General features: G+C 41.5%; 1 protein-coding gene across 3 annotated transcripts in view; it reads left to right on the top strand.

The window, feature by feature from the left end:
- ATG2B (autophagy related 2B) overlaps positions 1–26,338 on the top strand; it is a 41,019-nt gene extending 14,681 nt beyond the window's left edge. For 2 of the 3 annotated variants that reach the window (XM_035106521.3, XM_035106511.3), the window contains exons 11-42: positions 20–281; positions 1,700–1,850; positions 3,354–3,449; positions 3,594–3,782; positions 4,354–4,627; positions 5,319–5,421; positions 5,709–5,904; positions 6,246–6,388; positions 7,610–7,761; positions 8,027–8,199; positions 8,415–8,565; positions 9,525–9,724; positions 9,819–9,899; positions 10,207–10,313; positions 10,481–10,573; positions 10,893–10,960; positions 11,482–11,558; positions 11,841–12,011; positions 13,823–13,964; positions 14,354–14,556; positions 15,245–15,471; positions 16,584–16,692; positions 17,070–17,264; positions 17,621–17,722; positions 18,196–18,274; positions 18,410–18,614; positions 19,830–19,899; positions 21,721–21,803; positions 22,427–22,548; positions 22,664–22,818; positions 23,873–24,022; positions 24,734–26,338. In XM_035106521.3, the coding sequence (XP_034962412.3) occupies positions 20–281; positions 1,700–1,850; positions 3,354–3,449; positions 3,594–3,782; positions 4,354–4,627; positions 5,319–5,421; positions 5,709–5,904; positions 6,246–6,388; positions 7,610–7,761; positions 8,027–8,199; positions 8,415–8,565; positions 9,525–9,724; positions 9,819–9,899; positions 10,207–10,313; positions 10,481–10,573; positions 10,893–10,960; positions 11,482–11,558; positions 11,841–12,011; positions 13,823–13,964; positions 14,354–14,556; positions 15,245–15,471; positions 16,584–16,692; positions 17,070–17,264; positions 17,621–17,722; positions 18,196–18,274; positions 18,410–18,614; positions 19,830–19,899; positions 21,721–21,803; positions 22,427–22,548; positions 22,664–22,818; positions 23,873–24,022; positions 24,734–24,964 (4,760 nt within the window). In that variant the 3' untranslated portion in view covers positions 24,965–26,338. The remainder of the gene's footprint in view (positions 1–19; positions 282–1,699; positions 1,851–3,353; positions 3,450–3,593; positions 3,783–4,353; positions 4,628–5,318; positions 5,422–5,708; positions 5,905–6,245; positions 6,389–7,609; positions 7,762–8,026; positions 8,200–8,414; positions 8,566–9,524; positions 9,725–9,818; positions 9,900–10,206; positions 10,314–10,480; positions 10,574–10,892; positions 10,961–11,481; positions 11,559–11,840; positions 12,012–13,822; positions 13,965–14,353; positions 14,557–15,244; positions 15,472–16,583; positions 16,693–17,069; positions 17,265–17,620; positions 17,723–18,195; positions 18,275–18,409; positions 18,615–19,829; positions 19,900–21,720; positions 21,804–22,426; positions 22,549–22,663; positions 22,819–23,872; positions 24,023–24,733) is intronic. The other variant, XM_088673101.1, reaches the window with a different exon arrangement.
- The last annotated feature ends 239 nt before the right edge of the window (positions 26,339–26,577 follow it).

The raw sequence follows: 26,577 nt of genomic DNA, 5'->3' as shown, positions 1-26,577 counted from the left end.
TCTTTTTTTCTCATCTTAGCTCTTCCATCCAGATCTGTCTCAGTGGATGAATCTAGGCCTGAACTTCTTTTTCGACTATCAGTGGGTGCTTTCTCAGTATCGGTACTTCATATTGATCCTTTGCCACCCCCTGAAACGTCGCTGAACGCCAGTCCACTTACACCAATGGCACAGGATTTTTTTACCCGCATAGAAAAGGTTGATCCAGTTAAGTTTCCAACAGAAGATTTTCTGTCCCTTCGAGAAGTATTTGCAAAGGCTTGTTCACATGATCACCTTAGGTACAACTTTGCTTATTCATCTGCTAACATAGCAAACAATATGAGGCATTATGCACAAATTCTGTGTCAACTTGAGCTTGCTCAGTAAATATTTGATATGAGTGTTTTTGGAACATACTTGAGAGGCTAAGGTATACCTGGTAGATAAAAGGATAGTTCTCCCTGCCCCTTAATTATTGCAGAAGCAGACACTGTAGGTTGGTGGGGTTGTGCCTGGTGCACATCAAGTCACCACCACAACATAATTTAGATTTTTTCTCTCTCTCTGTGTGTATGCAGGATTAATTATTTATTTTAAAGCATTTATAAAGCACTTAATATTTGTAAAATCTTTAAGCAGCGTACAATATAAGGACAATTAGTGTCATTCAAACACAAATACAACCTAAAACCAATAAGACAGCAGCAGAAAAGCAAATGAAATTTAATTATATAGGAATTCAGGAAATTTACACACATTAAACAGAGTCCGATCTTATGGGTCAGGGAAAGGATGAGTCTTTGCAAGATGTCTGAGTTAACTGATGGTTGCTGCTTTGTGTAAGCACAGCTGTTATTTCGCTATACAGTCATACCTTGGCTGATGAACACCTTGGAACTCGTATGTTTCGGCTCCCAGATGATCGAAAACCGGAAGTGAGTGTTCTGGTTTTCAAATGATTTTTGGAAGCTGAATGTCCAGCGCAGCTCCCGCGGCTTCCAATTGGCTGCAGGACACTCCTGTAGCCAATCAGAAGTGGCATCTTGGTTTTCGAACAGTTCCAGGAGTTGCTCTGGAATGCATTCTGTTCAAGAACCAAGGTGTGACTGTATAGGCTTCTATATAGGCATTAGAAGATATGCACTGAACCGTGCAAAATATAGATCGGTGTAATCATGAGTAGATCTCTTTCTTGAATAATCTCAGATTCAGAAATTCATTTGCCCTCCAGTGTGCACACAACTCCTACAAGAAGTGAGGTTTCCCATTGATTTTAGTAGAGGGTTCAGCATCCTGTAGCATTCTCAGAACTTCTCTCTTGAGTGAAATTTATGAATAACCTTTGTGTGTGCATCAGCTGCCAGAAAGCTGGTTTAGGGCAATGTTGTATTAGAAATCACTGCATTTAATTTCAAAAGTCTTCTACAGTGGAGGAAGGGCGTGGATGTCATTGGTGAGGGGAGGTTTTACATGAATAACTACTTTTCATTATTTATCTTCTGCCTTGCAGTTTTAACCTCTGTATGTTTTGCAAGAAATTAAGCATTAGCATGTGTTGGGAAAAGATCACAAAATTGCATCTTTCTCCTTGTTTTATTTCAATGACATTGACAATTTAATGACTGATGCATTTTTATGATAGTTTAAATAATTTTCAATGCAGAATGACTATAGGTGTTCAGTTTATGCAGTTTTATACCGTTGTTTCTTGCCATAGGTTTATAGGCACAGACATCAAAGTGTCCCATGAACAAAGACAGAGATCGGCTTCCCGTTGTTTGAGTACAGATTTATATATTGGACAGATGGAACTTCTGGAGTGCCTCTTTTCCATGGACTCTCATTCTGACATACCTCACTATACAGAGGTAGAAATCCGTATGGCTTAACACAAACTATTGAAATGCATTGCAAAAACTCTTAATGCTCCAATAGTACTGTCCTATGAAAATTTGCTTTCAAGTAAACTGAGTTCAGTGGCCAAGTGTTCCATAGGAATGCTTATTTGGGGACGAATTAAATGTCACACTTTTCCAGATGTTCCATCAGCACAAGCATTTCATCTTGACTGGCAGAATGAATCCCCCTCCCCTCCCCTCCCCTCCCCTCACATGCTGTTCTAGCGGTCCTTCTGACACCTCCACACTGGGCCAATTTTGCAGTAGTGGCAATCCTTGCATGGGCTTCCACTAGTGAGACCACTTTGTTGAACCTGGCACTTTGTGCTACAACTGGAATTTTTCAATAACCTGAGCCGTTCGATTGGAAATTTCACTTTAAATTAGGCTCGGAGATTAAATATCTCTTACTACATGTGGGTTATGTGGGAAGGATCTCACATATTGCAAGCTTTTGTACTATGTGCCGTAGGTACTGTTTGTGGAATTGGGGTCACTCCACGTTCTGGTATTAAGGGAGCAGTTGGATAGCCTGAGTGCATGTTTCATCAACACTGTAGCTCAGCAAGAGTTTCCCTCCCTTGTCAGCTGCCAATCATGTATTTTCACCCCCAAGGCTGTGTCCAGTGTTCTTGCCTGTGCTGACAGAAGATTCTTTGCCTCCAGCAGAGGCTTCTGCCAACAGAATGGAGAGAGGTGATTTTTGCTGAGTCTTCCTCCGCCCTCCCCCTCTGTGTGTCCCCAAAATCTGCTCCAGAGTGTTGGGGGGCTATTTAGAACAGTGTGGCAGGTGGCACAGCACTGCAGGTGAAGAGGGAATCAGTAAAAATGGTTAACCTCCCATTTCTGCTGGCAGAAGCCTCCATTGGATCAAAGGGCCTGCTGTCAGTGCAAGGCTACAGATACTAGAATATAGAAAAGTTGGCTCCAGGTAAAGGTCATTTTTGTTGACCCCGGTGATGGGGATTAGGGATGCCCCTGGTGCACAATACTCCAGAATTGCTCCATCCCTTCCAGGGCACTCTTGACATCACTGACCAGAGCACGATAAGAAGACCCCCTGGTTCTGCTGGACTACTTCTCCTTTGTCTTTTAAATTTCCCAAAGCTCCATATTCTCTCTTTACACATCCAGCTTGTAGTGTAAAGAGAGATGGCATCTGGGCAATATAATTGTTGCGTCGCTGCAAGTTTCTCTAGACGACTCATAAAATGTAAAAAAAACCCCACAAAGCTCTGTTTAATGGATTAGACCACAGCAGATCATCTGGTAGAGAAACAAATTGAACGAGGTGGCCGCCTAGTAGATAATTTTGTTTTCTTCCCTAATCAATGTATTTGCTTTCTGTAGAATTGTAGAGTTGGAAGGGACCCTGAGGGTCATCTAGTCCAACTCCCTGCAATGCAGGGATTTTAATTACATGTACTTGTGAAATATACTTGCATTTCATCCCTGCCTTTTATTTTGCTATAGCTGCTAATGTTTAACTCTGAAAGACAAGGAAACAAGCTGCACCCTCTCTCCTGCCTCCAGCTCCATTACAAGCACTCGGATAACAGAGGGCCTCAGGTAGATTAGAAAATATGATTTCCTCTTATCTTTTGACTAAAAACAATTGAAATCTTTATACCAAGTTGTGTATAGCTCTGTAGAAAATTCTGTATTTTGCCACTAAGACTATTTTATTTTATTTTTTATTTTATTTTGTAACAGGGTAGCCAAGGGAGATTGAGCTCTGTCCCCCAGAAAGCAGATTTACAAATCAAGTTGAGTCCAGCTTTCTGTGAATTAGATATCAGCATTGTGGACAGACTAAATTCACTGCTTCAGCCGCAGAAGTTAACCACAGTGGAGATGATGGCATCACACATGTACACCTCCTACAACAAACACATTAGCCTGGTAAAGTAATTGTACTCTGGTTACATTTTTGTCACTGATAAAAGGCAAACAACAAGATGGCATGTGGCAGCTTTTCTCTACTGATAACTGTCGGGTTCACACTTCCATGTAAATAATTTAGTAAATAATTGTACAGTGTGTGGTTTTGTCCCACTCAGAAATTGATTACTTGCAACTCAGTGTGTGAACTTCATTGAAAAGTTTGGGGAGGCGAGATGGAACAAAAGTTATACCAGTGGTATTTGATCTATGATGAACCTTTTTTTTTTGCAGTAGGACAGCTATTTGGCTTAGACCTTTGTTAATTGACTTTAGCCAATGTTCCTACATTAAACAACAAACACTGTTAAGAATGCTTGAAATGTACAATGAAGCATTAAAAATGACTATGACGTTCTATAATTTCGACTAAATTGTACATGTTTGCTGTGGACATAGCTGCTTTTGACTGCTGTGCTTGAACCCCATAAAAGCTTCTTTAGAAGGTTGGGAGGGGATCCAAAACCTTGTGAAATTAAGAATTGTTTTAAAAAGATTTCTTTGCCCTCCCCTTATTTTGCGATGGTTTCAGCACAAGGCATTTGCTGAAGTTTTTCTGGACGATTCTCGTACTCCTGCAAATTGCAAAGTGTCGTTACAAGTGACTGCACCAGCTTTGAAGCTCTCTGTTCGCTTCCCAATTCCTGACCTGCGGTCAGACCCAGAACGAGGACCTTGGTTCAAGAAATCACTTCAGAAAGAAATTCTTCATTTAGAATTTGCAGATATGGAACTCAAAACTGAGTTTACAGGAGGACCAACTCCAGAGCAAGTTAAATTAGAGCTCACTTTTAAAGAGCTAACTGGTAAGTGAAGGGATCTCTATTGGTTGCAATGGATGGTTGTAGCCAGTGCTTTTCATTTGAGGTGCCATACAAAAGTTTTTAAAAAATTGTGGTGGAGGCCAGCACAAAATGGCTGGCATGGGAAGCAAAAAACAGGGGTGCTGGTACTCAGCACCACTGAGTACTGTTGCACCTACCCACCCAAAATCCTGGTTGTAGCTACGTTGTTCCTGGGAAATAAGAGGGACGTATTAGTAAGATGATACTTATTTATTGTTCCAGTTTCTATTATTATAGGAATATACAGACTTTCTTCAGAGAGAATGGAAAGGAAGACAGTTTTCATATATATAGCATATGAGATTATAGGGAAATTTGCTTGTTACTTTTTTTTGCAATTTTAGACAAAGCCCAATAAATCTTTGGCATTTGAGACACAACTGTTACACGATAGTTAGAGATATTTGGTCTTGAGTAATCATAGTACGTAGTCTGCACTCCTCTTTTGATGCCAGAGGAGTTCACTACCTAAATTATTTTCAGAGCTAACAAGGAGCTACTTTTTCATTCTTTATGATGGAAAAGGGAAAATTGTTTCAAAAAGGCTGGTTTTGTGTCACTGCTAAATGAAGAAGCTAATCTCTTTATAATTAAATGGCTACACAGTTAATCCTAGGCCTGCACAACATAATCTTCTCCGGTTTCACCATAGCATCATTTGAAGAAGGCAAAGAGGAATCAGCTGTACAATTTTTTCAAGTTTCCAGTGGTGTAGTTGGAGAGATGATCTCATCAGACAACTTTGACTGGCCACGGTAAAACAAAATACTATTTGTTCTCTGTGTAAATCCTAACCGCTTATGATGTGCTGCTGCTGAAAAAACTGTAACTGTTTAGAGCAGAGTTAAATCAAATCTAGGTTGTGTTGGTCTGGTAATTAAGTAGTCTTGATGTTGGAATGGTGTACAGTATTAACATGGAAATAGATTTTGTGTGTGTCGAAAATAGCTGTAGAAACTTTTATGAGAACCTTTTCATTGCCACAAAACATGTAACTATTTCTGGAATTAGTCACAGTTTCCTCCTCTTATCTGATTATTAGGATTGTACTTAAAATAAACCCACTGGCTGTGCACTCCATTCTGGAAAGGATAGCTCCTGAGGATGAAGAGGAGGTTGATGGTCATTTTCAAGAAGAGGAAGAAGGAGGATCTCACTCCCTGAAGGATGTGTGTGACCTTAGAAGACCAAAGCCATCTCCCTTTTCCTCTCGTCGAGTCATGTTTGAGAACGAAGAAGTAAGCACAAAGGGCTTATCCATATGGCGTTTTTTGCATCCAGTTACTGTATTCAGTTTCAACAAATAATTAGCCATCCTAAATTGCTCAACTTACGCTGTTTGGTTAGTTAGCATGGTCTCAACAAATCACTGCAAACCATTTCCCCAAGGCAAGCCTGTGTGACTTACATGAGCATCTAAAAACAATATGAAGTAATATGCTGTTATTTATTCTGTTGTTATTTCTCGTGTTGTTTTTAGCTGCTCTGTCATTGCATTTTGTACATTGCACTGATACATGTTTGAGGACGGCTAATAATAGCCACAGATTATACCTGAAATGATGGGGTTTTTTTCTAGATGGTGATGCCAGGAGACGCATTGGAGATGACTGAGTTTCAGGATAAAGCAATCAGCAATTCTCATTATGTACTGGAGCTCATGTTACCAAATGTGTATTTAACATTCCCAAACAAGACCTTTTATGAAAAGCTATATAATCGGTAAGTACCCATGACCCATGATTTGGATTCAGAGGAGGCCTTTTTTGAGCAGAAGGCAGGGGAAAGCTCTTTCCATCACTTTCACCCTACAGCTAATGCCACCCTTCCTTTTCCTGCTTTGGGCTAGGATCACCTTTCCTAGCCCCTTTTCAGGTTCCACATAATACCTGTTCCATAGTTGTAATAAATCCATACAGTCAAACCTCGGTTGTCAAATGCAATCTGTTCTGGAAGACCGTTCGACTTCCGAAACCTTCGACAACCGAGGCGCGGCTTCCGATTGGTTGCAAGAGCTTCTTGCACTCAAGCGGAAGCCATGTTGGGCATTCGGGTTCCAAAAAACATTTGAAAACCAGAGCGTTTACTTCAGGGTTTTTGGCATTCGGGAGCCAAAATGTTCAAAAATGTTCAAGAACCGAGGTTTGACTGTATTCTGGTGTGCCCAGCCTGTTGACATCAGGCAAGTGCTTTCAATGTAGTCTTTTTAGTGCCTGCTTAAGACATTTTTGCTTAGGCAAGCCCATCCAGATACATAGTAGTTGACGTGCTTCAATCTTTTCCTGTTACTTTTAATTCTTAAATGTTTTTAAGTACAGTGGTACCTTTGGTTACAGATTTAATTCGTTTCAGGGTGCCGTGCACACCCTAAAAAATCCATAACTAGAGGCACTGCTTCTGCGCACACGTGCGGTGTGATAGAGTGCTTCTGTGCACGCGGCGCGCAGAGCACTTCTGCGCATGCGTGAGCGGCGAAACCCGGAGGTGTACACTTCTGGGGTTGCCACAGCCGTAATCTGAAGATTCCGTAACCTGAAGGTTACGCAACACGAGGTACCACTGTACAGTGGGACCTCGACTTACGAGCTACTCGACATCAAAGTTTTCGAGTTGCAAGCGGAAAAAGTGGCTGCGCGCTTACGATTTTTTCGACATCCGAACGAAAAGCCCATCCGAACGAAAAGTTTTCGACCTACGAGTGTGCATTTGGAACGGATTAAATTCATAAGTCGAGGTCCCACTGTATTTGTTTTCAGCTTTGCATAGGTAATTTTAATATTGCTTGTAAACCACTTAGGTGTTTTACTGTAATTAAGTGTTATTTACATTTCGTTAAATAAAATAAACCCATTATCAGTTCATTTTTCCAGATCACAGACCTGCCTTTGTTCAAGTTCTTCCAGGTTCAGATTAATATATTTCTGTATTTCCCCCCCTTTCTAGGATCAGTAATGATTTATTATTGTGGGAACCCACAGCTCCATCTCCTGTAGAAACATTTGAAAATATTTCTTATGGTGTTGGACTTTCAGTGGCCAGCCAGCTGATCAACACATTCAGTAAAGACAGTCAGTTCAAATCTACTATTCACTATGGTAATATACTATACACATCTTACCAGATTATTATGTTTAAGCATATAAAAGTCCAAGTGTATCTCTAATGCAGCTGAATCTACTGAATTGATAAGAGGGAGAAACTATACATAACGGGGTTACTTGCTGTTCCTGAGGGAAAATTTAAAATCTGCTTATTTTTAAACTTATTTTTTTTTTAAAAAAATGTAGTTTGGATTTCTATGATAAGCTGTTTATTGTGCATGGTTAAAGATTCACTTGTTTTTTGCTTTGCCTTTTATAGATGATGATAGTGGGTCTGAGGAGGAAACACTCCAATATTTTTCCACCGTTGATCCAAACTACTGTTCCCGGAGAAAGAAAAAAACTGAATCCCAGAACAGGAACACACAGAGCTTTCTGTCAGTTCTTTTGAACATTAACCATGGATTAGTGTCAATATTCACTGATGTCAAGGTATGACTTCTAGGGTGAAAGAACCCATAATAGCTTGGCTAGAGTTGTTATTTTGACTATACTGCATAAACCACTATGGTAACACGTTGATTGTTCATAGTATGTTAGGGATGATGTTGGTTTTTGTTTTAAAGGATGGGATTGCTTCAGATAAAGTGTGGACTAAGCAGAGGAATCTTTTCAGACAACCTATAATACTCTGATTCTTTCTCCAGCAGGACGATGGCAGTGTATGTGAAGACAAACATGGAGAGTTTTGGTTTGAGTTCAGTAGTGGTTCGCTGTTCTGTGTGACAAAGTATGAAGGCTTTGAAGACCAGCATTACATCTGTCTCCATTCTAGTAGCCTCAGCTTATATCATCAAGGTATGAAATGTCAGTGTAGAAATAATGTTTGTGTTCCAAACTGTAAAAAGGTGAGGGGTTAAGTAAAGGAGAAAATGAGGGATTGTCATCTAGCAAGTTATACAAAACCTTGACAGCTAGGGTTTGTGGGCTTTACAATTTGAAGATCAGTGAGGAGCAACTCCTCCTTCCAATATATGTTTCTCAAATAATTTTGAATTGATTTGATTTAATATTCTACAGCACTTGCCTTTCAGTCCCCCCCCCCAGTACAAATATATGAATCCAAATTGGGAATTATTACTGCAGTCCAATTTATCCACCACAACTGCATTCCATAAGCAAATAATATTAATAATACTAATACTAATAATAGTAATACTAATAATATATTATTTATACCCCACCCATCTGGCTGGGTTTCCCCAGCCACTCTGGGCGGCTTCCAATGAAATATTAAAATACAGAAATCCATCAAACGTTAAAAGTTTCCCTAAACATGGAAAGAAATGTATTCATGGTACAGAGCTAGTCATGGTGCTTATGTGAAACACAGGAGGGTGAATTGCTAATAACAACCAATTCAGAACTGACATATAGAAAGTTTTTTCTAAGTACAGTACACCTATGGTTGTGAAGCCATCTCTTCATACAGTAAGAAAGTTGTGTTGGATGTCTGCAGGTATTACTGCAGAATTTCTGAAGACCTCCTTTCCTAGAAGAGAACTACTCCTAAATGCATTGTTCTATTTTTGAAATAAGTATAGTATTTCTGTTTGTCAGTATACATAACAAAACCAATTGCTGATGATTGACAAGCTTTTAGAAATCTTCCCTGCAATTTTACTTAACAAAGTTTGGGTGTTTAGAACATCAGCCAGATGTTACCAAGCTTTAGAGTAAAATATGTGGATTTTTTTAATACCTCAATTCAAAATGCCTTTGAAGGACCATCTAACCACAAAGCCGTCTTTCTGCAGGTGTGGTGGATGGAGTTGTCTGTCCATCTGAAGTAAGGCTGCCAAGTGCAACGCCACCCCATTGGTTAGAGCCTACTATTTACTTTTCGGAAGAAGAAGGTCTCAGTAAGGCTTCCTCAGATGGTGTGGGAGTGGACTCCTTAAGTATGTTGTCCGTTGCAGTTAAGATACAATCAAATAAGTTGGAGACCAATACAAAGGTTTGTATTTAGAAATTCATATCTACATATCTATAGATCTGTATATACCCTGAAAGTATTTACATGAATACTTTGGATGAACTTGTTTTTGTAGGAGTTTTTAGTTGCTGTTGGACTAAGAGGAGCCGCTCTTCAGCACAGAGTACTTCCTTCAGGTTTAAGCTGGCATGAACAGGTATGTTAATTTGCTAAATTTTCTGTGCTATATGTATAGGGAGATATTTCTCTTGGGGGATGGGGCTATGTTCTAACAAGGAGAAAGATGCCTACTGAGTATTGGAGTTTCTGAAAGCTTGCTTTGTGTGACTTAGTCCTGTATAACTAGGAACTCCTCTCCTTCTGAGTAAAATATACCTTTACAATAAATATATTATCCATCTCTTCTCCTTTTTATGTATTCTGCAAAATCTTTCAGTGACAGCTAATGTTATCTTACTTGATTAGAATACAGTGGGCCTATCTTTACACTTTTGTAATTGTAGATTTTGTATTTTTTGAACATTTCTGATGAGCCTGTGTTGGGATATAATCCTCCAGCTTCTGTTACAACTTTTCACGTCCATCTCTGGAGTTGTGCCCTCAATTATAGGTAAGCTAAACAAATAAAGTGTTTGAATCACCCTATTAAGTCAATTGTCCTGAACCAGTTGTTTAATGTTCAGTTTGTCAAGTTTATTTATGGTCACTTGAAGTTCTGAACTACTTGCTTTTCAAATATGTTTTCGAATAATTTTTTATTTTTTTATTTTTGTGTAGGCCTCTGTTTTTGCCAACTAGATCACTTCTTACCGTTGAAACATTTAGCATTTCAAGTAGTGTGGCACTGGATAAATCATCTTCTACTCTCAGGTAAAGTTTGTTAAGAACTTTAACAAATCCCACATTTAACTTAGGGACCCAGGTGGCGCTGTGCGTTAAACCACAGAGTCTAGGGCTTGCTATCAGAAGGTTGGCGGTTCGAATCCCTGCAACGGGGTGAGCTCCCGTTGCTCGGTCCCAGCTCCTGCCCACCTAGCAGTTCGAAAGCACACCAAAGTGCAAGTAGATAAATAGGGACCGCTGATGGTCAGGGGCCCCTTTACCTTTTACATTTAACTTAGATTTCTTTCAACACTTACAAAATTGTTGGAAAATGCAATTCCTTAAAAAAAACACCTTTTTGTTATAGAATAATCTTGGATGAGGCTGCTTTGCATCTGTCTGACAAGTGTAATGTTACAGTGAATCTCCAAAGAGGTAAGTGCATTTCAGCTTTTAAAGGGATTCATACAATTCTAAGTAACTAGTAAGGATATTAAAAGGTGCTTTTACGTTAAGCAACTGTTAGTTGAGCTGGACATGATTGTCTGATGTAGCATGATGGAGGGAAGAAGCTTTGTCATTCTGAATTTCCCATGCATGTGATTCTTGTTTAGTTATGGTCAACATATTAGAATCAAATAGCCAGCCTGCATCCCAGTATATTAATGAATTCTGGATTTATTACTAAACAACTGTAAAGTTGTCCATGGAAGCTCAAGACAAAATTGGCCACTAAAATAGTCATTCTAAAATCATTCCCATTCATAAGACAAATAAAAGCAGTTACTATCATAGCCCTGGAGGGGGGGGGGGTGCTGTCTGATCGTTTTATGTAGTTTGGAAAGGGCTTGAGTTTCAGTCGTAAAACAATCCATCAACATCAGGGCATTTGAGGTCTTAAATATGTGGCATAAGCAGCAATTCAGGATAACAGATAATTATTTTGTTTTCTTCAGATTATGTTCGAGTTATGGACATGGGACTCTTAGAACTGACTATAAAGGCAATGAAACCTGGATCTGATGGAGAGAGAGTAAGGAATTGAGTTAAAATATAAAAGCTAAATTATGTGTGGTTTAAGTTTTGGATTTTGTGTGTGTGGTGTTTTTTTTAAGGAATAGTATAATAACGCTTTGGACTTGAGATACTTGTTGTGGGGGGGGAATGTCATGATTGAAATTGACTTTGGCTCTTAAACATACTGGGTCATTTTCTAAACACATGTCTGGTTCCTTGGTCGTACATTCAGGACTGACTTAAGAAAAGTGCATCTTCTGCTGGTGTCAGACATGATTTTGAATTATTGTCTGTTTAGAGTAAGCCACGTTTTGAACTCCATTGTTCCAGTGATGTGATCCACATTAGAACGTGCTCAGATTCCTGTGCTGCGTTAATGAATCTTATCCAGTATATTGCAAGTTACGGTGATCTGAACCCGCCTGCAAAGATGGAGAATACTTGTGGAGCAACCAAGCAAAATGTTAAGGTATGAAAAGGCATCTCTCTCTCTCTCTCTCACTCTCTCTCTCACTCCTGTTTCCAGTCACCATAACTTTTTATGGCTTAGCTTTGTCCACAGTTGTGAAAACTTAATTACACAGAGCTTTTTGGGGGGGAAAGGTTATTATCCCTACTAATTCACAATAGGCTATGTCTTACCTTGCATGGACTGGGCTGGCTTTCAGATGTCATTATGCCCTCACCAAATTCGTATTCGTAGCCAGCAGTGGCTTTGAAAATATTCTGAAATCTGTCATATAGGGGTAGCAATCACAATTTCAGTTAATTTGTTTAGCTTGGAACGAAATAACCTAACATTGGTTCCCAAGTGGAGGGGTTGGTGCCTTCAACAGAGAGCACTGGCTACTACAAGGGTTAATTATTAATAGCTAACCTCTGGACCAGAGCATTGAATCAACATTTTTACTGTCTAGATCCGTGGTGGTGAACCTATGGCACGTGTGAGCCCTCTCTGTGGGCACGTGCGCCATCGTCCCAGTAGGGCCGTAGCTTCCGTGCTGGGGGGAGGAAAGGAGGGCTCGCGGGATCTTTCAGAAGTGGACTAGAGGCTTAACATTGAGAGATCCCCACCTCCACTGCTGTTTGCACGCAAGTAGGGACGGGATTGGGCAGCTCAGCTGAGGAGTGCCTAGCTGCCTTCAGGTGGTGCAGGGGCTCACAGATGCAGCTTCCGGGCTGTCTCCACCTTCCCAAACCCCAACAGCTATTCAGCCTGGCTGCCTTCACGGGGTTGCAGGGGATCTGATGTGGAGGTGAAGGCTCCTTTAAACTTCTACCTTGAGGGGAGTGCAGCCGCGAACCCCTCAGTGGAAAGTGTCATGGAGCCTGCACCTCCCCAGCTGAGCAGCCCCGATCCAGCTCCTGTTCCCAAGCAAGCAGCAACACTGCCTAGCGGAGCAGCCCAATCCCACTCCTGCTTGCCTGCAAGCAGGAGGTGGGTGGGGGGGGTGGGGCGTGATGGTGACATCCCTTGCCTGCTCGCTTGCCGCTCTGGCCCAGCCTTCCCTCACTCAGCGCCGGGGCTGCCAGAGCTGGAGGAGGGGGTGGTTGCTGTTGTGGTGGCGGCAGAGGGACCCAGCGCTGGAGGGTGGCAGGTGCTTGCTCGCTTGCCGCCTGGCCCGCCTTCCCTCACTAGAAAAATGGAAGTGTGGCACTCAAAACGGAAGTTATACTCAGAACAGGGCACATTCAGCTTCCCAAAAAAGTTCCAAAACGAGAACACTCGGTTTGAAATGTTCAGGTTCCAAGTAGTTCGAGAACTAAGCTGTTCAAAAACCGAGGTACCACTGTATTTATTTTTCCCAATTTGAACTGTTATTTATTTCCCTCCCAGTGGTGATTTTCTTGAGTCAAAATGAGAGTACCCCTAAACATTTTGGGGGGGGAGAGCACTGAATTATATCATAAAATTATATATCAATGGAAAGATAATTTAATGAAAAATGTAATGCAAAAACTTTTATGAAGGATTATTTATTACAACAGCAATCATAAAGTAGAAATGTGAAACACACAGGAAAAAATAGAGATATACAGAGATATACAGGTTAAATTGCCGTGTTGGCACTTTGTGATAAATAAGTGGGTTTTGGGTTGCAGTTTGGGCACACGGTCTCTAAAAGGTTCACCATCCCTGATCTAGATCACTTTTGCAAAGTTGAGAAACAACACTCTTGTAACAAACTAAGCTAGCATGCAGCATAGATACAGATATTTATCAAGAACTGTACTGTATTTCCTTTATAAGTTTAGATTGGTGTATTTATTATCTTCTAGGCAGATGCCTCTAGCCGGCCATCATCCCAAGGTCCAATCCTGGCAGAAGCTGACCAACAGATTTTACGGGATTTAATGAGTGATGCTATGGAAGAGATTGAAACCCAGCATTTTACTTCCCCCTCTAAGCCACAAGCTAATGGTAGATCTTTCCAGGTTTCTTCTGTTTTTAAAGAGATGCCGTTTAAATACAGTATTTCAAATGAATCCTGTTAAATTAGAGTTGCCATACATCTGGAATTTCCCAGACATATCCAGAATACTGCTATCTCTAGCAGTGTCTGGGTGGAAATCAGAAATATGTCCATGAAAATCTGTCAGCAGTGCTGTTTTCGCCTACTGGTATTTTTCCTAAAAGTAGCTCAAAAACAGTTTTTGCGGATTTGCAAAAAAAAAGCTGAACAACTTTGGGCAAAACTTTTTCTGTCCTGATTTTCACTGTTTAAAAACTGGCAACCCTGTGTTAAATGCCTTCTGCTCATACTTCACCTGCTTAATCTTGATAGAAGTGTCTTGTTTCTCTTCTCCCAGGCATTTTGGATGAAAAGACACAAACGCCAGCACCAACCTGCTCAGATCTCTTCCTGTTTCCTGATGAAAGTGGGAACCTCTCTCAGGAGCCAAGTCCTACCTATGCTTCATTCACTCCCCATCTGATTAATGAAGCAATAGGAGACGTGCCTTCCGAAAACGATGACTTCTGTATTCTTTTTGCACCGAAAGCTGTTGTCTCTGTAAGAAAAACCTAATATTAATAAGAAATAATCAAATGTGAGGGGGGAAAAATACCATTAAAAACTCATAGGTTAACTGATTTGGTTAACAGCTGTTGCATGATGACAATCTGTGTTGGATCTGGAGAGCTTCTCACTGGGTCATCCTTTTGGAATGTGACATGACAGATCTATGCAGAGCAGGTTGATAACGCAATTGCTAAATGACCTTAAAGGCAGTTGCTGAAATTGGGCAATAACTCCAGCATGCTGTGGAGAGAAATGGGTAGTTGCTATTTTGTGCAAAATATAGCATGAAGTCTGCTGCTATGTATTATATATGCATTAGAAGTGCCTTTTTCAGTATTTTTAATGTTAGAATTAGAAGTTATATTTGGGCAAAGGAAAGGAGCCCTTCTGTTTGATTAAAGCAGAGTCAAGCTAAATCAATAGAAAATGCTAGCCACCAAATTTTACCTATGTTAGTCTCCAGCTACCTTCTGATTAGCAGAATTGGTCGTTTTGAAGGCCGTTCTTTCTTGTCACTGGCTACAGGCAAGTGCCTATTTACAAACGTCCAGTAAACGTAACAACTCGGAACCAAGCAATATTTATAGTTTTGCCACAGAAAAACAACAACAAATGGATGATTTTTTTTAAAAAAAATAGCATTTAATGTGCATGCACTTAATATCCTGTAACCTTTTAGGATAAAGTAGAAGAGCCAGTAGTGAAAACTATGGTTGACGATGCGATCCTGATAAAAGAGAACCATTTCAGTCTGCCGGTAAAAAAGGCAGACACAAACAAAGGTCCATTGAGATTTCCTATCCCATTGGTGCGCTACGTTGTGAAAGAAATCTCACTCATTTGGCACCTTTATGGGGGAAAGGACTTTGGAAATGTACCCCCTACATCTCCAGCTAAGAGTTACATGTAAGTACTTCTGGTATTAGTTTATTAACTTCATACAATAGGGAAAAGATGCATTTGTCTTCAAAACATAAAACTGAACCCTGTGTCCTGGTGAGGGGTTGTTTTGCCCTTTCTCATTTACTCTCCCTCAGAATAGTCCATTGCTTTCCTCTGCATTCCACTTCTTAACTTCCTTTATGTAGGAAAAGGATGCATTTGTCTTCAGAACATAAAACTCGCTGGGCTAGTGCATTAAGGGGAGAAAAATGCTCTAGCTTAGTTCCAGCTAGACTTTCCCCTCCTCTACCTTCAGACAGGGTGTTCTGCGAGCAACTAGATATATTTTTTAAAAATGATACTGTTTATTGCAGCTTTTATTCTCTCCCCCGCCCCCAACATGGTTTACTATTTCTTATATGCTGTCTTAGGAGATCTTGTATCCTAAAAGCAGGATATTAATAATTGTAATACATAAAATGGCTATTATTTATCTGTGTAAGGACATATCTCATTCAGTTTCCCCCGGAGATCCATCTGAGCGAGTGGAAGTGTTTTTTTCTTGCTGGCTGGCATTCCCTGGCTGGCATTGTTGGTCAAAACTAAGGTGGTAAAAGCAGGCAATGTACTTTCAGTGAGTCTGTTCTGAAAAGGGTTTTTTAAAAGCCACATTACATTTTCCTAATACTTATAGAATGCTTGTCCGTCAAGTTCTTTTGAAGAGGAAAATGCAGTCTGGTTAACAGTGGCAGCTAGTTGATTCCCCCCCCTTTTTTTTTACTCTTCAGTTTGTTTACTTTTTATAGAAACATTTATAAAACTGTTTGCCTTATAAAATGTCAGCGTAGTGTTGAGAATACACTGAGAATAAAAGTTATAATAATACAGTCATACCTCGGCTCCCAAATGCCTTCTGGCTCCCAAGCGATCAAAAACCAGAAGATTTTCTTTTGGAAGCTTCTTCCCACGGGGCTTCCGCAGCTTCCGATTGGCTGCAGGAGCTTCCAGAACGGATTCTGTTTGACCTCCAAAGTACGACTGTAATACAGTTGAGATGGCCAGTTGAGCCCTGAAATAGTTGTTGCAAGCCAAACTTAAAGTTTAAATGAAAAATAATACCCTTTCTCCTATTCCAGTAGTCCTCAGAGCTCTCCTTCTCACACACCAACAAGGCATGGGCGCAACACAGTCTGTGGTGGAAGAGGAAGGAACCCAGATTTCTTGATGGAAATACAGTTAAGTAAGGTAAGAATAACTGAAATGGCTACAGTTGTTCTTTATTGCTGGGAAGTTCTCGACAACTCATGCGGACCATATTTGCCCATTTGTTTGGCATGCATAGGATATGAAGCACTACAAAAATACAATGTGGCCTTTTCCTCAGGCTCTAAAATCTGAGGACCTTTTTGTGAGCCATAGCAGTATATACTTGGACCTTTTGAACTTAGAAAGGGCAGAGAGTGGAATGGCCATAGCTGGTGTATGGGCCACAGCTGTAAACAGGCACTCCTTGCCACTGAAGCCACCTGAACTTGTAAGTGACAACTCTGTATCAAGAAGCATTGCAAATGCTACAGGGGGTCTTAATAGAGTTCTTGCCTTTTCCCTTTCCTGGTTATAAGGTCAAATTCCAGCATGAGGTATATCCATCTGGGGAAGCAGAGTGTGAGGTCAACCTGCTGGAGCAACCCGTGTCTCGTCAAGTGTTTGTGGTTCAAGATCTTGAGATCAGAGACCGCTTGGCTACATCGCAGATGAATAAATTTCTCTACCCCTATTGCAGTAAGGAGATGCCTAGGAAGGCACATTCTAATATGGTAAGGCTGTGTAACAACTTGCTAAATGTGGAAGTGATGGGGCTGAGAATAGATGTGGCATCCACATACAGCGTAGAAGTATGTGTTCCACTAAAGTTGTGTCTGACCTCCACTTGGACTTGAATAACAGTCCATAGAAATTCACATACACAATGGCTGCAGCTTTTACTGCATGTTGCATTGAATTTGAGTGACAGCAATTTTGACACAAGTTCAAAACACCCAGTAATAAACATATCAGTAATGATGATTCTGCTGTAAAGATTCTTTATCTTTTATACATGCTCTCAGAGCAATTCACAAATATACGTTCATTTTTATTCAGCTTTTCTTTCTCTCTTCGCTTGTTACTTCAGTTGACGGTCAAAGCTTTACATGTTCGTCCAGAGTCGGGCAGATCGCCCCAGGAGTGTTGTTTGCGAGTGTCATTGATGCCACTTCGTCTCAACATTGACCAGGTTAGTTTAGCAAGCTACTGTGTGTGTGTGTGTGTGTGTGTGTGTGTGTGTGTGTGTGTGTATTATAATAATAATTTATGCATTGTAATGATTCCTTAATCACTTGTTCTTATAATCTGTAGTAAACATTTTGGGTCAGAGTAATCCATTCCTTTTCTCTGCATTCCCCTTTTTTATCATGGCAGAAGATTGGCTTATTATAGGCAGGTGTGATGTATATAAAAATGCGAAAGCACTTTCTCTTATCCCTTCCTTCTGTTTAATTCAAGGAAGTGTCTAACAGGGATGGTCAAGATGTTTCTATCCCACTGTTGCTGAACTACAACTCTCATCAGTCTTAGGCAGCATAGCCAATCACCCAAAGGAAGTGGGAGTTGTATTTCAGTAACATCTGGAGAGCCACAGTTTATCCACCCCTGGTATATAAGGCGCTTTCACTTGTTTGTGATTTATATGCTACTTTTATGTTTCAGGATGCCCTGTTTTTCTTGAAGGATTTTTTCACTAGCCTGTCTACAGAAGTAGAAGTCCTAATGACTCCAGATCCTGAGGGTAAATAATTTGTCTTTTATTTTATTTTTGGTAATGAATTCATAGAAACATATACATGGACAGCAGAGCTACAAGCAAATAACTCTTTCATTGGCAGCCTTAGTTTTCAGCATTCATTTATTTATCTGTTTGCAGTTAAGAAGTCTCCTGGTGCAGATGTGACATGTACCTTGCCCAGGCACCACAGCAGCTTCAAAGAGCCAAGTCCAGTCATTTCTTTCTCCTTACACAAGCGAGCGAGCCAGAACGGAAGTGTCGATTCTGTGGATATGCTCAATGGGGATGACCATAACTTTGCACACGAAGAGGCATCATTCAGTGACCAGCCAATCTTTTTCAGGTACCTTGAGACATAGATCACAGGTGATCATCAGGTGTTGTTGGACTCTGGCTCCCATCAACCACAGCATGCATGACCAATGGGCAAGAATGATGGGAGCTGTAGTTGAGCAGCATCTGGAGGTCCACAGATTCCTCCCCTACCACCACCTTAGATCCATGAGATGCTCTAGAGGAATTACAGTCATCTCTTATTTGACTCCTTTGGTAATATCTACAGTCCAGAAGCATATATTTTATAATCAGTGGACTTATTCCATCTGTAGCCCAAGTCCAGAACCCTATATGTGTAGCAAAGCATATATCCATGTATATGCATATGCAGGAACCTCCTGCATATGTAAGGCTCTCCATGGGCAGTGGGGTAAAGATCACGGTCCTTGCACTGTTAATAGCATCCCTGATCTTGACTGCATTGATAGTGAGTGGTTAGTGTGTGTTTGTGGGTGAAAAAGAGAGAAATGGGAAGACTGGGTGTGTGTGTGTAAATGCACCTGCATGTAAGGGGGCAGTTGTTTGTCTTTGTGCCTTCTGTGTAAGGTTGGGAAGGATGTGTGTATTAAAAAAACACTCATTAACGTAAAAAGTGGTGCGGGGGATTTCAGCCTTAGCCACACTCACTACTGAGTCTGGTCCCATCCACTGGAAAGTAAATCCTAAGGGTAAAAAGATTGCCTATCTGATGTTTAAGCCCATCATATTCATACTTCCCCCACAGTGTATATTATGTGACTGTTTTCATCTGATGTTAAACTAAAAAGATAGTAGGAAATACAAGTTTCCTTCACAGGACCAAGCCTTGCTTGCATGTAGTACAGTTGTACCTTGGAAGTCGAACAGAATCCATTCCGGAAGTCCGTTCGACTTCCAAAATGTAACTGCACTTTAATTTTCCTAAAAGTGACTTTTCTGAATATAAACATTATCAAAAAGAATAGAAGTATGAGCAAGATTAAGATTAAGTAGGTCTGGCAACTTTAAAATCCCCTAGAAAGTTGGGGATTTAGCAAATATCGGTGGAGGGTTAGTGATATATATATATATATATATATATATATATATATATCACTAACCCTCCACCGATATTTGCTAAATATCCCATATATATGGGATGTTAGTTTTACTTTTTACCATCTTAGGTTTTATCTGTTGATCCTAATCTTCCAGCTGTGTTTTTGTTTCTGTGTAGCATGTTATCACATATTTTTCCTTTTAGAGAATTTCGATTTACATCAGAAGTTCCAATACGTCTTGATTACCACGGCAAGCATGTTTCTATGGATCAGGTTTGTTGACTTGTTGATAAAATTAGCCTTTTGGAGTGTCATATTCAATAGTTCTTTCTTTAATTTGGAAAGATGAAAAATTTATACGCAAAATCTTCAAATAAATCAAAAGATTGCTAAACTTATGGTCTTGTAAGTAAGTCCAGAAAAGCTGGTAGCCTGCAAAGATTCTTACCAGTCCATTTGCCCACACATACATTTTGAGGGTCATTTGTGGTTTAAAAGAAAAAATCACCAACTTTCTGCTTTGTCACCCGGAGGAGATTCTTGTTCACTGCAGGCAACTTGCAGGTGAGGGGACCTCCAACTTTTATTAATGCAGCCAGAACTCAATATGCCATCAACTTTCAGGTGGCATTCTGCAGTAAGTAGAAGTGAAAGACATTTTGGTAAAACTTAAATAAAGGTAAAGGTAAAGGGACCCCTGACCATTAGGTCCAGTCGTGACCGACTGGGGTTGTGCGCTCATCTTGCATTATTGGCCGAGGGAGCCGGCGTACAGCTTCCAGGTCATGTGGCCAGCATGACAAAGCCGCTTCTGGCAAACCAGAGCAGCACATGGAAACGCCGTTTACCTTCCCGCTGTAGCAGTTCCTATTTATCTACTTGCATTTTGACGTGCTTTCGAACTGCTAGGTTGGCAGGAGCTGGGACCAAGCAACGGGAGCTCACCCCGTCACAGGGATTCGAACCGCCGACCTTCTGATCAGCAAGCCCTAGGCTCAGTGGTTTAACCACAGCGCCACCTGGGTCCCAAAAAACTTACATACCTAACCACAAAACAGACATAATTTCATTGATGGCCCCTCATAGTGATGGCTGTGGAATACTTACTCTAGGAAAGCTAATGCTGTCCTTTCAGTGCTAGGCCTAGACTGCCTTTGTTCTCCCAGGCTATTTAAGATCTTGTACCTGTACTTTAGTCCCTGTTGTGGTTGGTGGCTTCTAACCTCCTGTAACTTGATGGTGATGCCAGCTTCTATGCTTTTGGTTGTATTTTATTCCGTTTTTATTATATTTTGTGTTTGACTTTTGCACCAATTGACTTTCTAAAGCTTTTTGGGGGTGGACTGGTTCACCGCACCACAAACCTCCTGGTGGGCCGGAGTGTGTGTGTGTGTGCAAATGGCAGAGGGGGCTTCTCTCTCTCCCCCCTCTTCCCCAGCCCCTCCAGTCCCCCTGCCTACCTAGGGTGCTGCCGAGAGGCAGAGGCTGGCGGTGGCAAAGGCGGAGGAGGAACGAGCAGCCCAAAAGGTCTGCTTTTGGGCTGCTCGTTCCACCGCTGACAGCCTCTGCTGCTCGCAAGGGCAGGCACAGGAGCAACGCTTGGCAGAGCGGCAGCACGGGTGGTGGCACAAGCAGCGGCAACAAACAGCTTGCTCCGACGAGGGGCTGCTGGAAATGCGCTCGGCCAGCTCAGCCCAGCTCCCTTCCTCCTATCAGCCACGCGCAGCCGCCAGTTGCCCATTGGCCAGGGCCTCAAACCTTAGCAGGCAAATGGCCGGCGATTTGCTGCACCAGGAGGTTCCGCTGCTGTGGGGGGGATGTTGGGGGGGGAATAGTGCCCACACCGCGAGAAACAAACCCCACACCGATCCACGGAACCGACCATGGGCCTTAGGTTGCCGACCTCTGTTCTAAAGGTTATTGTGAATTCTTAAACTAGCATTTCCTTTATTTTCTATACAGCACCCAGGGACTTTTATTTTGGGAGGCCACTTATAAATACAGTTAATTTAGTAAAGAAATAATGGAAAGCAGTCAAGAATACTGTGGTGTTTAATTGTTGCTTATGAACCCCTTGACCCTTTTAACTTTCAGGGTACATTAGCTGGGATTCTGATTGGGCTTGCTCAGTTAAACTGCTCAGAATTGAAACTGAAGAGGCTTTGCTATAGACATGGGTAAGTTTCTCCAGTTGTTCTAATGGGGTTTCTGTGTTAGGCTGTCCATTCCATGAAAACCAACACTGAGCTTTGTAATTGTGGGTGGAATTTAGTGTTGCACTCTTCCAGTGGTTCCATCTGTACAAGCATTGCAACTTGCCATACAGAACTATTCTCCATCTCTCCCCCCCTGTGGGTCCTCTTGACCCCACTAAGACAATTGGGGGGGGGTGCACAGGGGGAGGAAACCAAGAGGGTAGAGGTCCTTGTGCAGGACTTCTGTTGATGGGGCTGGTGAGGTGACTCCTGCCCTGTGTTCGCTGTGAAGGAAAGACAAACAGAACAATTCCACTTTGGGCTGCATAGCTGAACTTTCCCTCCCTCTCCTGTCTCTATGAAACCCCTGTGTGCCCCCTAAATTGCCCCAGAGTGTTGGGAGAACCCCAAAACATATTTAGAGGTACACATGGAGAGGGAAGGAAGTTCCATAGTGCAGCCAACGGTGCTTGCTCTAGCAGAACTGTTTGGTTGGTAACTGGCCAAAGTAATTCAGATCTTAATAGCAATAAGTGATGTAGTCTCTCCATCATACCTTCCTATCATTCTTTAGGTAACAAAATGTTACTTTTGTACACACACAGGTTGCTAGGTGTGGATAAACTTTTTTCTTACGCCATCTCAGAATGGATTAACGACATCAAGAAAAACCAGCTACCAGGTATTCTAGGAGGAGTCGGGCCAATGCATTCATTAGTTCAATTAGGTAAGTTCCTGCAGCATTTTTAAGCCTCTCAGTTTTTTTATTCTACGCGCATGCATTCATATGAATGAATATTTTTCTTGAGCGATTATCCATGGCATGCTGTCTTTAATTACAGTGCAGGGTCTAAAAGACTTGGTGTGGTTACCAATAGAACAATACCGAAAAGACGGTCGCATTGTAAGAGGCTTTCAGAGAGGTGCAGCTTCTTTTGGTACATCTACTGCAATGGCAGCATTGGAACTGACAAACAGAATGGTTCAGACCATACAGGTATGTTTTCCCTTTATCGATGGGGATAGGCAGAGGAGGCCTAATCTTATATGAAGCAAACAAGATTTTGGGAAATGGTTTCAGAAGAAGAAGAAGAGTTTGGATTTGATATCCCGCTTTATCACTACCCGAAGGAGTCTCAAAGTGGCTAACAATCTCCTTTCCCTTCCTCCCCCACAACAAACACTCTGTGAGGTGAGTGGGGCTGAGACACTTCAAAGAAGTGTGACTAGCCCAAGGTTACCCAGCAGCTGCATGTGGAGGAGTGGATATGCGAACCCGCTTCCCCAGATTACAAGTCTACTGCTCTTAACCACTACACCACACTGGCTCTCTCAGAAGTCAGCTAAAGCCTACAATTACATAGCCAACTGAGATCTCTCTTTTTTCATCCTTAATGAGGAGAAGGGAAGGTGTGGCCTGTGATGTTTCTATAGCTTGGTATTTGGAATAGCATTTTAAAGAGTTAGGCATGAATGCTGAAATCTGAACACTCTGGGTTTTTTCTTTTTGAAGTCATGTCTATTCATTGCTGGCAAAATATCTGTAGATGCAGCAGGCGTTGTGTGAGAGAGGAGCGGTTATATACTGTAAGGAGACTGTGGGGCTGCGTATTGCAGCTCCCCGTGGGAATCATGTCAGCAGAGCCCAGGTAGCGTAGGGTTGGAGATGAAAGACTGATTTTATCCACACCACAGTAATAGCCCCAAGAAATATTATATCCCCACAGAAGTGAATGTCAATAATTAACTTAGTTGGGAGAAAATGAAGGTGTGCTCTAATTGGTCCCCTTGGAATGCCATAATTTGCTCTTTTTTGGACCATGCCCTAGTGTATGTTGGGAACCGGCAGGAGTGGATAGATAGATTACATGGAGCCCTGGGAGAGGAGAATGCATTCTTAATATTCAGCATCGGCTTGTGTTTTAAAAAGCTAGGAGGCTTATCACAATGTACAGATAATTGGATATTATGGACATATCTAGGTTTTTACTGGCTCACCACACGTGGTAAGAGAATGCGTTTTTGATTTATTTATTGAAACTGATACTTAGGCAGCTGCAGAAACAGCTTATGACATGGTTTCCCCCGGACCTAGTTTAATTGAGACAAAGAAGATCAAACGACTTTCTCGCTACCGCCTGGCTCATCAGCCTGTGGACCTTCGTGAAGGTGTGGCCAAAGCATACAGCGTTGTAAAAGAGGTAAGGAGCGTTACCATTGCCTTCTGGCCATCTGCATTGCATTCACAGAGGCAGGGAGAGATGCCTTTGGAATGCGTATTGAGCGCCCTTTTTAGGATATTGCTTTGGCTTTAATGAGGCTGTATATCCTTCATTTTTCTGCACAATAGTTTTATTTCTCCTTAGGGGAGTGGTATTTTCTCCAAGTTGGTTTCTCAGGTGGACACCCAAGAGAGGGTTGCGGTTGCTTGGTGTCTGTGCAGTGTGGCATTTCAGCTACCCTTTGTGACATGCTGAAACCCCTAACCACTGCTGGCTCTGATTGCTGTATCGTTGGTTTCTTTCCAATGACTAGGAACAGATTTAAATCCATGCTTGACATTTTTTTTTCCTCTGCCCAATGTGCGGCCCAGCAGGCCACACACTGCATTTCACTACGGGTTGTACCCACTCGCTTTGAAACCAGATTCTGGAGCTTAGGCGACTCACGTGGGCAACAAGCTTATTTAGCCAGTGCAGCTCTGCAAGAATTGGATTCACCATTTTGCTGCTGTGCGGGAGGGGCTTCCCTGTTTCATTGCAGTGAATAATGGGATGCAATTGAGAGGGATTCTGGGGCTTACAAAGACTGATGACCCAACCCACCGCCCCCACCCCCCAGCAGTTTACTTCACTAAAGGGAGATGGTGCAGTTCTTAACACTCTGTTTTGTGTGTCTGGGACTCTCTTAAGGGGATTACAGATACGGCACATACCATCTATGAAACTGCTGCTCGAGAACATGAGAACAGAGGAGTCACCGGAGCGGTGGGAGGTGTCCTCCGCCAGATCCCGCCAACTGTGGTGAAACCTCTCATAGTGGCAACGGAGGCGACGTCAAATGTGTTGGGCGGCATGAGAAACCAAATCAGGCCCGACGTGCGTCAGGAAGAGTCCCAGAAGTGGCGCCTTGGAGAGGACTGATACAGTAGCTTTAAGCATGTTTGACGTACAGACTGGGAAACTGGAAGCATAAATCGTTTATCCTCATGGCAGCTTTAGATGGGACGTATCCTTTTAATACGCTTATCTCAGGAACACAAGAGATTGGAAAGCAATTGGATGGCAAAACCTGAAAGCAAGTTTGGTCAGTGCCAAATGGAGTGGCACCTTTCAAAAACAATTACGGCCAAATCCAGGAAAATGCTGGCTTTAGACTGGGCACTATGTCCTCCTTGGTATCTTGATATTTGTTGTTTTTTTGTCCTTCTTTTGAAGCAACCGCACTTCCCATACTTATCAGTCTACATGTATATAAAGGGGTTCCCCAACCATGGTTGAAATACGTTTAAAAAAGCAAAGGGTTACATTAGTGCCCTTCTGTAACAGGGTTGATGTCTGGTGTGAGATATGGACACTACAGGATACTAAAAGGAAGAGGGGATTTCAATTATTTTGGTAATTGTGAGTGTCTCACATGTGGCACTTGGCAACAAGGACAATCTGTCTTGATACCTGGTCAGAAAATTGTTTTCAGGTGACTGTGGACACTAATTGTTTCCCCTACATAATGAATTCCTCCTTTTGTGGAGATTTGAGCAATCTGAATGTTGCAGACATGTTCTGTTGTGTTGCACTTTAAAGAATTTTGCCTGTAAATTGCCTTTTTAAAATAGTTGTTAATAAATGTGCATTTTGTCCTTGCGTAGTTTTAAAACTTATGCAAATCACTTAAAGGGGCAGAACACTACAAGATCATCAGTGACATTAAAAATGGATTGCAGTGCTTACAGTTATTCAGATTGCTGCATAGGAAAAAGGTGTCTAGTGAGCGGTTGGTTCTGAATACACACAGAGGGAATATAGTTTGTGGGGAAAGGTGTCTTGTGAAAGGAATATTGGGACTTGTATATGTTGACATGAGTTCATGATTCAGTTTAAATGCTATGCAACTTATAGCTTGTTAGTCATTTTTTTCCCCAATTTTCACAGCAAAGAATTATTTAAAACTTGTTCAGATGTCAGAATATTTTTTGAGTAATTTGACAAGCTGCTGTTCTACTGTGATCCTAATTTTCTTAATTGATTCCAAATCCTAATTTGTGTGCACTTTTTCATTGGAAACAGAGCTCAGAAGTATTGTACCTTGAGAGGGTATGCAGATTCATATTAAGCTTCTCTTCTGACACACAGTGGTATCTGAAGAAGTGTGCATGCACACAAAAGCTCATACCAATGACAAACTTAGTTGGTCTCTATGGTGCTACTGGAAGGATTTTTTTTATTTTGTAGTGGCAACTGCCGTGAATCTTCTTTAGCAGTTTCTTCAAAATAAACTCTGCATTTTGGGGTTCTTCATGGAGACATTCAGCAATGAAATCAGTTGCTGTCATTTAGAAGCTGCTTTCTTAACATAGTTAAGAAGCAATGTATACATTTGAATAAAGGTCCTCTTGGCAGAGGTAGCCAGCTAGTGTTTGAGTGAATGAGTGAGACTATATTTCGATATAGGTGCTAACAGAGCAAAGAACAAGCATCAGTACGCTAAGCAATAACATTACAATCTTTGACCCTCCAGATATTTTGGTTCCTCACCC

The sequence above is a fragment of the Zootoca vivipara genome, chromosome 1 (assembly GCF_965207765.1).
Source record: "Zootoca vivipara chromosome 1, rZooViv2.hap1.1, whole genome shotgun sequence".
Lineage (NCBI taxonomy): Eukaryota > Metazoa > Chordata > Lepidosauria > Squamata > Lacertidae > Zootoca > Zootoca vivipara.
This window is presented reverse-complemented; position numbering and strand designations above follow the sequence as displayed.